The sequence below is a fragment of the Hylobates moloch genome, unplaced genomic scaffold (assembly GCF_009828535.3).
Source record: "Hylobates moloch isolate HMO894 unplaced genomic scaffold, HMol_V3 SCAFFOLD_11, whole genome shotgun sequence".
Taxonomy (NCBI): domain Eukaryota; kingdom Metazoa; phylum Chordata; class Mammalia; order Primates; family Hylobatidae; genus Hylobates; species Hylobates moloch.
The window spans coordinates 11,458,671-11,472,973 of record NW_026652286.1 but is presented as its reverse complement, the minus strand read 5'-3'; the positions used below and the strand labels follow the sequence as shown (position 1 = coordinate 11,472,973).

The 14,303-nt window shown below is 44.8% G+C and overlaps 1 protein-coding gene across 5 annotated transcripts in view; it reads left to right on the top strand.

Annotated features, from left to right (window-relative positions):
- PRR5L (proline rich 5 like) overlaps positions 1-14,303 on the top strand; it is a 169,620-nt gene that overhangs the window by 117,055 nt on the left and 38,262 nt on the right. For all 5 annotated transcript variants that reach the window (XM_058446698.1, XM_058446694.1, XM_058446695.1 and 2 more), the window contains one exon: positions 8,480-8,528. In XM_058446698.1, the coding sequence (XP_058302681.1) occupies positions 8,480-8,528 (49 nt within the window). The remainder of the gene's footprint in view (positions 1-8,479; positions 8,529-14,303) is intronic.

Sequence of the window (14,303 nt, the reverse complement as noted above, 5' to 3'; positions counted from 1 at the left end):
GGGTATGTGTGTCGAAGGAGGGGCCATTGATTCATTGATTTATTTATTGAATAAATGTGGAGTGCTCTGCCCAGTACTGGGCTGTGTACTGGGGTGGTCATTGAGTAGGTGGTTTGTGTTTTGGAGATCTTACAGTAGAATGAGAGAGGAACTGGGCAGGTAGTTCTCAGGCAACGCTTTTAGAGGGGTGATGGTGGAATCTGGAGTGCTGGGGGCATGTGGAGGATGGGCACATAATTAGACCTAGGAGAAAATGATACCCAAGTTGAAATCGGAAGTGGGAGCAGGCAGAAAGGGCAGTTGAGCATCTAACATTCTTGCCACCACCACTCACTCCATGCCCTCCCGCCTCTTCAAACTCCCTGGGAGGACTTTTTCTCTGCAGAAATAAATGCTCAGAGATGAGGTTTCCGGAAACCAGAGATGAGTTATCTGCAGCCGGCCTGAGACAGGAAACGCACATTTTCCTTCCCTCTCCGACCAACCTGCTTCTGTTCTTGTTGGGAGGGAGGAGGTGGTGTGAAGAAAACCCCAGAGATTTTCAAGGAAAGAGGAGGTTCCAAGAATTGTGTTTGATCCCTGACAGGTCTGAGTTGAAATATCTTCCTTCTGAGTCAGTTGGTTGCCTGAAACCCAAAGGGAAATCCACCTCCAATTTTTCCATCTCATTAACAGTGTTGACTGTAGGAGAGGGGGACCCACAGTAGGGGGGAGAGCTGGGAGGGGACGGGAGGAAGGTGAGCCTGGATCCAGCTCACAGGCTGATACCGTAGACCAGTCCCAGGCCTGATGCCACAAGGTAATGATAACTGCAGACACTTGCTTAGCCTTTAGTATGTGCCAGGCTCCAAGTGCTTCATATGCGTCAACTCTTTTAAAACTCCCCACACCCTGTGAGATAGATACTGTATCCCTGTCTTACAAGGAGGAAGTACAGATACAGAGAGGTGGAATAACTCACCCAGAGTCATGTAGCCAGTAAGTGCCTGAGCTGGGATTTGAACCCAAGCTTCCCACATACTTAAACCCTTAGTAAGTGGGCTGCAAGAGCCACACAGAGCTGGCATGATCCAGATTTGGGCTTGATGTACCTGGGCATAGGTTCATGAATAGATCATGAGGTAAGGGGGGCCACTGCCCTTCTGAGGAGCCTAGTTTTGGAGGGATTAAGATGAGGTCTCTTCTTGGTCCGGGTGACTCTGCGTGATGCTGTGTTACTACCTTGTACCTGCTGTGGCTGAATAACATACTTGGCTTTCAGGTTAAGAAGGGTTGTTAGAAATGGCAGATTGGAAACCCATGGGGTTGGCGCATGTGATTTGGCCTAAAAGTTGTTTAGAAATCTGGACGTCTCACCTAAAACTCCAGGTTTCCAGCCTCTCTGGAAAGGTCAGATCTGGGCACTGGACTCATGGTCTGGCATGGAGCCTATCAGGGGAGCTGAGGCCTGGCTGCTGGCTTTAGAGGGACTTTCTTGGTCCTTACAGTACACACTCACTTGCCTCCCTTCCTTGCCCGCCTGCCCCTGTAGCATGGGGGGTACCACTGCCTGATTAGGTTGGCCTCCATTTGAGTTGGGATCTACCAGTGGCAAAGCTCTGAGCATCAATCTTATCTGCAAAATGAGGATACACTCCTACCTGTAAGGCTGTTGGAGAATTTGAGATTCTGTGTGCAGACTGCCGAGCATAGTGTGCCACATAGCTAGGAGCTCAATAAATGCTCTGTCAGTTTCCTCCATGTTTCTCACTATTCCCACTGCCACCCACTAGGATGCAGACACCCGAAGGGTGTGAGTACTCCATGTCCTGAGTCAAGGACACCACCTCCCATGGGCTCCCATGGAATGGACCAGAGAAGGGGAGGGGGCCTTTCTATCTGTTCCTGCTTAAGAGAAGCTGCCTCCTTGAAACATATCCTATTGCAGAATTGAGGTGGGTGATTTCAGAGCATTCAGCAGTCAGGCTAGATGGGCACTGACCAGCTACAGCATTGGGCACAGGACTCTGGAGGACCCCTGCTGTTCCTGGATCTTGAGGCGGTCTGGGCAGATCTCGCCAAAGGGCCAGGGTGCAGGGCCAGAGAACTTGGGGCAAACCCTACTTGCCAGATGGCGCAGAAATATTAACTACTGATATGGTTATTCCAACTTATCTTGGCTAACCTGCAGCACTTCTTGCAAGCTGCCTCATCCTCCTTAACCTCATGTGGGAAGAGAGTTGGGACAAGCAGCGGGATTTTGCCTCCTTGGGTCTTTCTCTGTGTGCAAGGCAGACTGACTCCGTCCGAGGTGATTTCCCTGTGTCACTTCTGCGCTTGCCCACTCTGCTGCCATCCTGCTGTCCCTGCGCCTCTCCACCAGCTTGATTCCAGCTTTTAGTAATGCCTCCTTTACCTTTAAGCCCACAGAAGTGGGAAGTTGAGTTGACAAGACGGTGAGGCGTGAGATCGCAGGTCTGTGTAATAACAGGAAATCCTGTCAACTGGGGTGGTGTCTCAGCTGGTCAGCCCGGGAGGGAGAAAGGGTGAGATAATGTAGACCAGTCAGTGCTTCCCCATATTTTCCCGCTGTTATGGCTTCTTTTGGCTTCTGGCTGAACTTCATGCCCAGTTTCTCATTTTGGTCAGGCCCCATGTAAGTGTCCCCTTCACATTACCCTCAGCTCCCGGCTTCCCTTTTTCTAGCTCAGTGGCTTGTGGTGGTTGGTAGCAGCAGAATTCTGTTTTCAAATGAAACCAGGCATGGAAGTCCAATATGTGAAACAGATGGCATATGGGGGCTGCTGAGGCTGAGGGGTTGCTTTCATGTCAGTTACACGTCCCGGCAATTCTTTTCTCCAAAGCTCTGCCTCCACCTTCCTACCTTCTTATCCTTTCATCAGCTGGTCTGGCCCTACCTAACATATTACCTGCTTTATGAATTTCTCCTGGGTCCTCAATCCCAGGTGTAGGAAATGCTAGTGTGGCTGTCCTTGTAGGAAGATGCTGAGAAGCAGTGGGCTGGGGTTTTCAAGACCCCGGGCTTCAGAGTCCTGGGTGAAATCATAGTAGCTCATGCTTGCCAAGCTTTGCTGTGGGCCTGGCAGTGTTCTAGCAATTTGATGAGGATTAACCCATTTTACTTGTGCAGTAATCCCGTGAAGTAGGTATCCTTATCCTCCCCACATTCTAGGTGAGGAAATTGAAGTATGAAGAACCAGTGAATTTTCCCAGGTCATGGCTAACAACAGCTACTAAGTGGCTGCCAGGATGCAGAGCCAGGCAGCTCTGGGCTCCCTGATCTCAACAAGACACTTGTTATCTCTGGCCTGTGCTTGCTCGGGTCAGTTTCCTTGTGTATTAAAATTGAGGATATTACTGCTGCTTACAGTTCTGTTTTAGGCTTAAATGTAGGAATGCCTACATTGTTGACAGTGGTGTCCAGTACCCACTGGACAATGTGCTCAATAAACTTTAATTGGAGAAAAAATGCCGGGTTCCATCCTAAGAGCAATTTGTTTATTATTCCTTATGATGACGATGATTGTTTGTTCTAACGTGTAATTGCTTTTCTGTTGACAGGGCAGCAACCCTAGGATAGAGTGGGAAAAGTGGAAGGGGGGCTGCCAGATTCTAGGCCTGAGCCTCAAAGGAGCTTACGGCCTAGGTATTAGGAATCAGGATTTTCATCTTTCCTGCATCTAGGGAACCACAAACCACAGCCTCTTTAATTTGGCTGTCTCTCTCCAGCTTTTCTCTTCTTTCTTGTCCTTTACAAATTAAATTGGTAAAAGTAAGTAAGGCTACAGGGTGAATTGTCCCATTGTGATTTTGGCCTAGGTATCTAATGCCTTGATATTTTTTACTTTCATCTTTTGGGTAAGATGAACCTCCTGGGCCCTATAAGAGAGTGGCCCAGATCACTCTCTCACAGGGCCCAGGAGAAATCATTGAGCTCTGTTTCATCCTTTTCTTCTAGCATCCAGCACCATGTCTAACACATAACATTATGTTTTCAGTAAATGGTTAAGATTCAAAGAATTAATGAATGGGGTCTCCACTCAGTTCCTCTTTTTTTGGTGGGGGGAAGGTAGCTTTTAAGTGGGGAAGCATCTGCCAAGTTCCACTGGAGATGGTGTATCGGAACAGAGGTGTGGAAAATCCCCTTCTCTCAATTCAGCTGAGACAAGAATAGAGGTTTTCTTCAGAAGCATTCTTTCCTTATCAACCAATGCAAGCAGAATAAACAGAGTATAGACATGGATTGTAGATTTGCAACATGACTCAGCCACAGTCTGCTCACAGGCTGGCCTAGCCAGCACTGCTGGGGACTCCTGGCCCTCTTTCCTCATCTCTTCACTCTACAGTCCTGGGAACAAGGGTTCTTGGGTTACCAGCTTGAGGCAGGTCTGGACTGGTGGGTTCCCGGGACTTGTGGGATTCTCTGTTAGCTGGTACACACCCTGCTTCCTCATGTTGTGCCCTTGGTAGGGACTTACTCCTGCGATTCTTTCTCGGGCTTCTGGCCATTCTGCGGTAATCTTGGTGGTGGTTATTAACTTCAGAATCTTAAAAATTTGTTTCTGAATAGGCTTGTATTGACATGGTTCGAAAATTTTACACATATAGCAAGGGTATACAGCAGAGTCTCCACCCCTGTATCCCAGACACCAGTTTTCCATTCTCTTTTCCTTAAAGATAAGTATTAGTAACAGTAGCTTATTGGGTATTCTTCCGGAGTTTCTTTATGCGTGTATAAGGAATACATATGGAAACACAGCTGATGATACTGGATGCTTTATACAGGGTCTGCGGACTAGACTGGGGTCTGGTGATGTGGTATTTACAGGAGAGCGTCTTCCTGGAACTTCAGGGAATCAAGCTGGCTGAAGTGTTGTGTTGCCTTACGTAATTTCCAGCAACAACTTCAAGCTTCTCCAAGGCTTTACGTGTAGACATGGAGAAGAGGACACACAACCCAGTGCTTTTTTACGTATGATCTTTAAAAATGCATATGTGGGCCGGGCACAGTGGCTCATGCCTGTAATCCCAGCACTTTGGGAGGCCAAGGTGGGCGGATCACCTGAGGTCAGGAGTTTGAGGTCAGTCTGCCCAGCAGGGTGAAACCCTATCTCTACCAAAAATAGAAAAATTAGCCAGGAGCAGTGTTGGGCGCCTGCTCTCCCAGCTACTCAGGAGGCTGAGGCATCAGAATCGCTTGAGCCCGGGAGGTGGAGGTTGCAGTGAGCTGAGATCGCACCACTGTACTCCAGCTTGGGCAACAGGGTGCGACTCTGTCTCAATAAAAAACAGTTAATTAATTAAAAAATAAATAAAATGCATATGTGTTCTCTGTGTTGAAAAATCAAGGAGATATATATTTCAATTCTAAGGGCCTATGGGGAAACCCATTCATATAGTAATACAGACTTGAACAGCAAGTTATAAGAGTGGAATTGACCAACAAATGTGCTAGTGTTGTGTAAACTAAAATGTGTATTCTTATTTTTCTCTTCCCATTTTACAAGGTAGCCTGTTGTATGTACACACTGCTCTGTATCTTGCATTGTTTCTTTGCTTACTATGAATTAGATCTTTCGTATCATTATTTAGAGCACTTCTTCACTCCCTTTTTAAAATAGTTGCATAGAATTCCATTGCCTGGATGAACATAATCTTTTTATTAGCACTTTATTGGTGCATATTTATGTTGATTTCTATATTTTGCTGCAGTGAAAAACTCTGCATATATATAACATGTGACCCTGTCTAACCATGTTATCATGCCCAGACAGAAGGCAGGATTTTGTAAGGGATAAGGACAGTGTAGCTTACTGATTTGTCCATGTAGAGCAATAGAATCTTGACTTAAATGATTAAGAAAGGTCTTTTCTGTTCAGATAATTCTATGAACAGTACCTAGTGGAGAAGGTTTTGCATTTTGCATTTGATAAAAGGACAAGTGTGTGGTTCTCCTACTGTACCTGGCTATGGCCCATTACATTTAAAGTATATGAAGCAGTACCACGTCGTGTCTGGTTCCTCCTCAGTAAAGAAATGGTTATCACTGTCAGCATGGCGAAAGGCCCCTCTTCATGTTCTGCTTCTTTATTCTTACCCATTACCATCTCATCCCCCCTGTTACAGCTGCTTCTAGCTTCAGGGTCCTTTCTGCTAAGTCTTTGTCTTGGAATTTGCATGTCTGCTCTTTAGCTTCTGCCCCGTTATTGGCTGATTTCTACCTAGACTTTTCTCTTCCTGGGACACTGCGGAATTCTGGCCTTGGCTATGGCTTGCTGCACCCTAGCTGCAATGTAAGGCTGCTGTGCTTCCACCCTCCCTGTAGAGTGAAGCCCCTTCCTGCCCTCCCTGATAGGAGGGGAGGAGATGTCTTGGATTCCTCAACTGGGTAGCATCCGGATGCTTTTCTGCATCCCGCTGTGAGATGCCCAGGGCAACCTTTACTTGTTCAATCATATCCAGCCCAAACTCACAATTATTACACCATCATAGATCCCTCCTGCATGCTGCTCTCCAGGAGGGTGTCCATATTTTTTTATTTTGAAGGCCCCCTTAACCCCGACCTCTTTCTTTTTCAATCTTACCCATGGCATCTTCATGACCATAGCGTTTTCCCACTGTGGGTTCCTTGGGACACCAATTCCACAGTGTATTATTTGATCTCAGAACCACATTAGTCCCTCAGCATCATGAGTACCCAAGATATCTCCTTGGGAAGCTCTTCCCTAAGTAGCCTATCGGTAGGACTTGTTTTTCCACTTGTGCGCAAAGCTTGGCTTCTTCACCTATGGTTTTGAGACTTCCCAAGGACCACGAAGACTTTGTTAGGAGGTGTTTCTCCCTCCTGTGGTCAGAAGCAATCTCCTTACCTCTTCCTGTTTCAAAGCCTCCGTCCACTTGGGGCTGCCCCTTAGGTTGCTGTTTCCTGTCTGAGAGACACGTCTAGCCTCTGCCTCAAAGACTAGTGAGGGCCAACCTGCTCTTAGTCCAGTGGCTTTTGATGAAAGCTTCCCTCTCTCGGATCAGACCTGCCCACATCTAGGAGAACTCCTGGGTTGTGTTGACGGGGTGGCCCTCCATGAGACTGCCTTTAAATTGGCCCTCAAAATGCAGCATCCACAACAGACATATATTCTGTCATGGGAAAAGGAAGGTATTTTCTTTGTTCAACATGTGTTTGTGGCTTTCCAGGGCTTTTTCTGCTACAGTAATTCAAATCATGGGTGGTTCTCTATTCTTTTGTCTTAATTTTATTGTGCCTGTTTTCTCTGCACATAACATCTTGCTGTAACCGCCTGTTTATCCTTCAGTGACGTGAGTGAACGTGTTTTGGGGGAGTGAATACTCAGCAAGGGTTGTCGGAAACTTGAGCATTTGCTCCTTAATAGCCATAGCCAATGGGATGAGTAAAGAAAATCATTTGAAATCATGAAGGGTTTACTAACTGGATCTGGGGAGCCAGTTATTCTTGTTTTTTGTTCCCTTACCTTGTCTGGATCAAAATAAAGAATAGTATGGATGGATCCATTATTTGTCACAGGGAAAAGGAGAGCTGGTGTCAATAGCCCTATTTTCCATTTGTATTTTATTAGCATTTAAGATTCATTGAAATCATCTTGTGAGTATATTTATTAACGTGCTATCTATCCATCAGCCCCCAAGAAGAGAGCAGAGACCTTGTCTGTCTCATTCACCTTTGAACTCCTTGTGCTAGAACAACGTGTAACACATGAAGAGCCGCTCAATACATCTTCGTTGCTGGATAAATAAAATCTCTCTATTCTCCCTGCTGTGGTCCCCTGGGAAGACTGCCTCAGTCCATTGGGCATGGGTTGTAAGACCACCCAAACCATGGTACCAAGTTGAATTTTAAGTTAGGGTGAGGGGAGGGGGTTCTGGATTTGGAGGAGAGACAGGGTGGAGTTATGGGAAAAGATGTTGAATTTGCAGAACGTCTAGGTTCGAATCTTGGCTCTGCCACTGACTTATTTTGGGGAACTCTCTGAGGCATAATTTTTAGAATCTGTACAGGAAGAATAATAATTACTTCTACTCCACCCCACATACAGTTTATAATCCTTAGTTGAAGAATATATGAAAAATGTGTTTTAAACTATAAAGTGCTCTGCAGATGTGGAGGAGTGCAAAATGATTGTCTTTCTCTTCCTTCCTTTTGCTTCATATAAAGTCAGGTGCCCTGGCCTGCCCCTAGCAGCTCTGCTAGAATTAGGATTTCCTGTGGCCAGCTGCCCTCTTCACAGTGCTACTTTCTCAGAGTGAACTGAGGAATGCATCTCCTTCTAGGATTCCCATCACTGCAATTCCATGATAACAATGGGGGAACGGGGACCAGGACCTAAGAAAGTGCCCTCAACATCTCAGACCTGGCCCCACCCCGTGCCACTGGTGAGCACATTGTCACCATGAGCTGTACCGTCAAGGGCTGCTTGACAGTGTTTCTCTTCTCCCTTCTCCCCAGGCGGCTGTTGAAGAGTGAACTCGGATCATTCATTACAGACTATTTTCAGGTAAGCTGTGTGGATCTGAGCATCCATCATTATCATGCATGTGGGGGCATGGACCTAAAGGGGGTGGCCAATACTGTACAGTTGGACATTCCTTCAACAGCCAAAATTAGGTATCTCAAGTCCCCGCTCTGTGCTGCACATTGCAGAGGGGCACCAGGCCTGTGTGTCCCGGCAGTTAATGGAGATCACAGTCCCATGCAGCAGTTCTCAGGCATTTGGTCTCAGGACCGCTTTACACTTGTAAAATGTATTGCTTATTTGGGTTATGTCTATCTTTACCATAATACAAATTAAACCTGAAGAGCTTTAAAATATGTCTTAATGTATTTAAGTGATAAGCCTATTACATACTAGTGCTAATTATATTTTTATGAAAAACAACTCTCAGAATAAAATAGTAAGGAGATCTCTGCATTGTCTGGCTTCATAGAAGACAGTTGGATTCTTCTATCTGCTTCACTTTCAATTTGTAATGATATTGCATGTCACGTAGTTTTGGGAAAATTCCACTGTAAACTCGTGGAGAATGTAAGGGAAAAAAACAAATAGCTTAGTCTTACTGAGAAAATAGTTTTGACCATGGGGATCCCTTGAAAGAGTTTGGGTAGTGGGGGTCCCCCAGGGGACCCTGAATCATACCACATCTGGATCCACTGTCTGGATCAGATAGTCAGACTTCTCCCCTGTCTATACGTTGTTGGTATAAAGCTAGTGAGTTTAAGCTTCCAGGACCAATCAGAGGATGGTTTCTAATTCACAGACACAAGCTGTTTTCGTGACTCTAACCAAAGGCATATGGTGGAGAGGGAATGGGGAGTGTTGGAGTCACTGACTGGACGGCACTTTAGTGAAGTCAGAATCCCTACTTCTCACTCATTTGCTGAGTGGGCAAGCTGTTTCACCTCCCTGTGCCTCAGTTTCCTCATCTGTAAAATGGGACTAAAAATACAACTTACCTTAAAAGGTTATTATATGCTTTATGTGAAATAACACATGTAAAGCACTCTGTACGTAGTGTGTAGAGGGGCAGTATAGGGTAGTGGTCAAGATCACAGCCTTTAGAGGCAGAGTGCTTGGGTTCAGTGCCCAGCATAGCCACTTACTAGCTATGTGACCTTGAGCAAGTTGCTTTACCTCTCTGCATTTCCTTTTCTGTGAAACAGCGGTAATAGGACCAAACCTTATAGGGTTGTTGTGAAGACTAAATAAGTTATTTATAAAAAGTGCTCAGTGTCTAGCAGAGAGTAAGACAGTAATAAGTGCTTATTAAATTTATATAAGTGCCTGTGTGTTATTCTAAGGTGTAATCCATCTCTTTTAATGGGAAAGTAGCATGAAATGCATAACATCTTGGTTTCAAGTTAGCAATGTTATTCTGTATCCAAATAGAGCATACTTTTAAGACAGTTTAAAGAGATTTTAGGTTTTGAAAACAGTACAGGCATCCTTTTATAATTTTTTTTTTTTTATGAGATTCAGGAAGCTTAAACTTTTACGTGCACTTTAAAAGAATGACATGTCAGTTGTTTAAACACACACACACACACACACACACACACACACACACACACGGACAGCTCCTCTAAATCTGGACAAACCAAGACCCAACAGAAGCCTGGAATTCAATCGGGTCATATGTCTCAGCTGCTTGGAAGACAGCTCCTGTTCAGGGAGAGACAAACATAAAGATTAAGAGAGAGATAAGTAGTCACAAATGTGAATCATTGCAGTCGCCCTTGACTCAAAGGTCAGTCTTGGCCTCATTCTCTTCTCTTGCTGTCTCTACTGATTGATTTTTTTAAAATCTAACTGCAGAGAAGTGGTTTTTCAGCCAGTCCTGGAGAAACCTACTGGGTTGAATTGCCTTCCTCCTTGACATTTAAAAGCTCCATGGTTTGGTATGGTTTCAATCAGGTTTTAAATGTCATTTGTCTTTTGGCGCTGGGGGTTACCCCTAGGACAGATAGGAAAGGGTGTTTGGGTGGGGACTTGTTTATCTGGGAAGCCCTGAGGTTTTTGGGGGTGGTTAATACTGCTTATGAAGCATGCCAGATGCTTAAAAACTAATAACCACTTGTCATTTCCTATCGGGAACATAATCAGAGAAGCTGCTTTGTGAATACAGAGTCTCTTGCCGGGGTGTGGGGCGAGGACTGGTTTTCACAGTTTTAAATCGAAGTTTATTTAAGGTGCTGATCTGGAAAGAAGGCTCTCCTAGATACAGTTTTTTTTTGTTTGTTTGTTTTTTTAAATAGATTTTAAGTGTCATGTGGGCACACAGCTTTTTTTTCTTTCTTTGTCTTTTGGTTCCTCACTCCCTGCAAAGTTCCTGGAACAAAGTAGATACTCAGTAAACCTTCCTGGGAGAGAGGGAGGGATTTTCTGCCACAGATCACTGAAATGATTTTAGGCGATGCATGCAATGACATTAAATAACATTAGGGCTTGTGGTTAGAAACTGCTCTCCTCTTTTTCCTTTTGCCCTTGGAATTGTGCTAGAGAGGATCTTGAGTTGCACCATGGTGTCCTCTCCCCTCCTCCAGGACGTGGCAATCTCCCTTGTTTGAAGAAGGAGGAGCAGTCCTCGAACTTAGTGTCTTCAGCTAGGGACACTGACTAGTTAGGATTTCTTAACGTTATTTTGTTGGCATTGAGTTGATCATTGAGTTCCATTCCACTTAGTGTAAATGATGTTGCTATGGTTTCTGTTTTAAACATGTTTACGTGTTTAAAAAGTGGATTGATATAAGAAAAATAGCATGCAAAGAATAATCGTGTAGGTGGCCCTGGCTCTGGCCCTAGTCATGCAGGTGGTTCAAAAGAGACTCAGATTTGGAAAGCCCATTACCAGGCACTGCTTAAAAATGCACTGGTTTCAAACCATTCACTTTACAGAAGAAATCTCCGTATAAGGAGACACGTCCCAGAGGGAAGGCTTGTAGAGGCGAGCTTAGCCTTCACATTCGACTGTCAGATGTCATTTCAGGAGGGAAAGTCAGGAGGAACTCCAGAAAGTGTGTTCCTCCAGTAAAGGGGCAGAAGGAAGGCCTGGGGACAGATGAGGAATGGAACCCAGGGGTGGACAGGAAAGTCACCAAAACCATGGACCTGGCTGTCGGGAAAGGTGAAAGATGGGCTTCCTGGGTGCTGGGCTCCACGCTGCAGAGGCTCAGATGGCCATGCCCAGGCATCTGCATTCAGCAGTCAAGTCTGTCTCCTCACCCTGACCCCCAACTCTGAGCTTGCCACTCGTGCAGCCCTTTATGTGACTCTGCTTTTGAAAGTGAACATTCTCATTTTACATTCTGTGAGTCTTAACACAGAATGTCCTGAGTGGGGAATAATGAAAATGACCCCAGGTGAGGCCAAGAGAAAGCAGGTAGGAAAATTGTGCTTATCTCATGCCTGCACACAGAGAAGACAAGCTGTGTGATCTGCAGAAGCCCAGCTAGACATCCATAAGGCACTGGCTGGAAAAATCTCTGACATTTCCAGTATTGATTTTTTTTCCTTTCCCTCTGTTTTGAATTGTGCCCGTAAGGTAAATTAGGTTTCCGAGAGAAATGCTATATACTAGTGACAGCTTTGAGGGATAATTGGTTTCTTGTAATTTTTGAAATTGATGATATGAAATGTTCTGGATTTTCCTATTTACCTAATTAGGTATCTTGGTGGTTCACAGCATGGGCGTGTTTGCAGATTGCACTTTCTGCCATTCTCTATCTACTGGCTTTGTTGTGTGTGTTATAACCTTTTCCCCCAAGCCCAGAAAGTTCAATTCCTTTTTTGGAACTGGAGTTTTGCTTGATATAGAAACTCAGGCTAGAGTCAGTGGCTTTGAATGGGTTAATACTAGGAAGAGAGGAAACTTAGCTACTACAGTTGTCAATAGGTCATGGATACCTGGTAATGTGTGAGATACATTTGTGTGCATGTATGTGTATGTGTGGGTGCATGTATGCATATATATGTATTTTTCCATTTGCTGCTCTTATCTGCAAGAGTCCCGGGAGGCCAGTTTCCCCTAGAGTTTACAGCATATGGCAGAGAGCTGAAGGGAGTGTAGCATTAACCGAAGACCTGGATGGATGGCAAAGAGTTTAAATCAGGCCCAGAAAAAGCAATTATACTTTGTTGGGACAGATAGGACTTCCAAGGATTCATGGCAAGCTGGATGGAGAAAAGATCAAGAGTGGTGAAGGTAACTTTTGTGATTTCTAAATCCAAATTGAGGAGGAGAGAGAAGTTTCAGCTGTTCTTTGATCAGCTGGACAGGCTTCTCTAACAAGCAGGACTCCCAAAATGGAAAAAGAACTAATTGGGTGAACAGAAAGTAGTAAAAGGAATTCCACATACACTCTGCTTTGAAGGTAAAATTGGGGCCTATCTACACAGGGGGTTTTTGAACAAGTGGAGCAGGTGAGAAGACAGAGGAGAAGTTATGATTTTAGGTGAGAGGTCATCAGAGGTTGCATTTTTTGATTTGGCCAGTACTTAGAGAAGAACAGCATTGTGGAATCTATAAGCTTTGGGGTGGCCTAGAAGCTCCCACTGGCCACTGTGAGGGGCAAGAATGAGGTGGAGCCAGACTGGGGGCTTCGAGAAGCACCCCTGGGTGTCTTGGGCTACTTGCTGTGGGGCTGGCTGCCTGCCAGAGGTCACTTCTCAGCAGCTTTGCCATTCTTAATCTCCTTAGCAATTATTTGAATTTTGTACAATTAGTTGAATATTTTGATTGTACTTTTATCGTACTTTATGAGTCTCTGTGGAAAAAAATGGATCTTGAAATTGATGACCACAGGTCTTAATATAATTGAGATAAAGATGAAAATCAATAGGCTTGCAGAAGTGGCAAATCTTTATCCTCATTGGACTCAGGTTGTGGAAGAAAGGAACACATGGGTACCAAAGGCTGAAAATATATCACCCGAAAATGAGCTCTGAAGATGAGGTGTAATTAGGGATTTTATAATCCTTTCAAGCTCTATGAGGACAGAATTCCTCCTAAATCATGGAAGTGTGGTATTCTATACGAGTATGTATTTGCAGGAACTCATTATGTATGGAATTTGGTGATTTACTGTAGATGAGAAAGGAATGGCAGGAGCCAAGCTTAGGGCATTGATGGGGGAGGCATAAAAGGTAGGAGTAGATGCTGGAAACAACGTGGTATTAAAATAGTGGAAGCACTCAGTGATTCAGTGGGCATGAGAAGTAGAAACCGAGTTGGAAGCGTCGGGAAATTTTTGTTCGATATGGAAAGCAATAAGGTGACTTTCTCTGAGGCTCTTGAAGAGCTATAAGGAGAACAGAATTAATGATAATGGTAATGACAGCTAACATTTTCAAGCACGTATATGCTGGCCATTGTTCTAAGCTGAAGGTTCTCAAAGTATGGTCCCCGAACCAGGAGCTTCAGTATCAGCTGGGAATCTGTTAGAGAAGCAAATTTTAACTGAATCAGAAACTCTGGGATTAGGGCCCAAGTGATCTATTTTTTTTTTTTTTTTTTTTTTTTAAGACAAAGTCTTGCTCTTGTCACCCAGGCTGGAGTGCAATGGCATGATCTCGGCTCAATGCAACCTCCGCCTCCCGGATTCAAGTGATTCTCCTGGCTCAGCCTCCCGAGTAGTTGGGATTACAGGCGCACCCCACCATGCCTGACTAATTTTTGTAATTTTTAGTAGAGATGGAGTTTCACCATATTGGTTAGGCTGGTCTCGAACTCCTGACCTCAGGTGATCCACCCACCTCGGCCTCCCAAAGTGCTGGGAT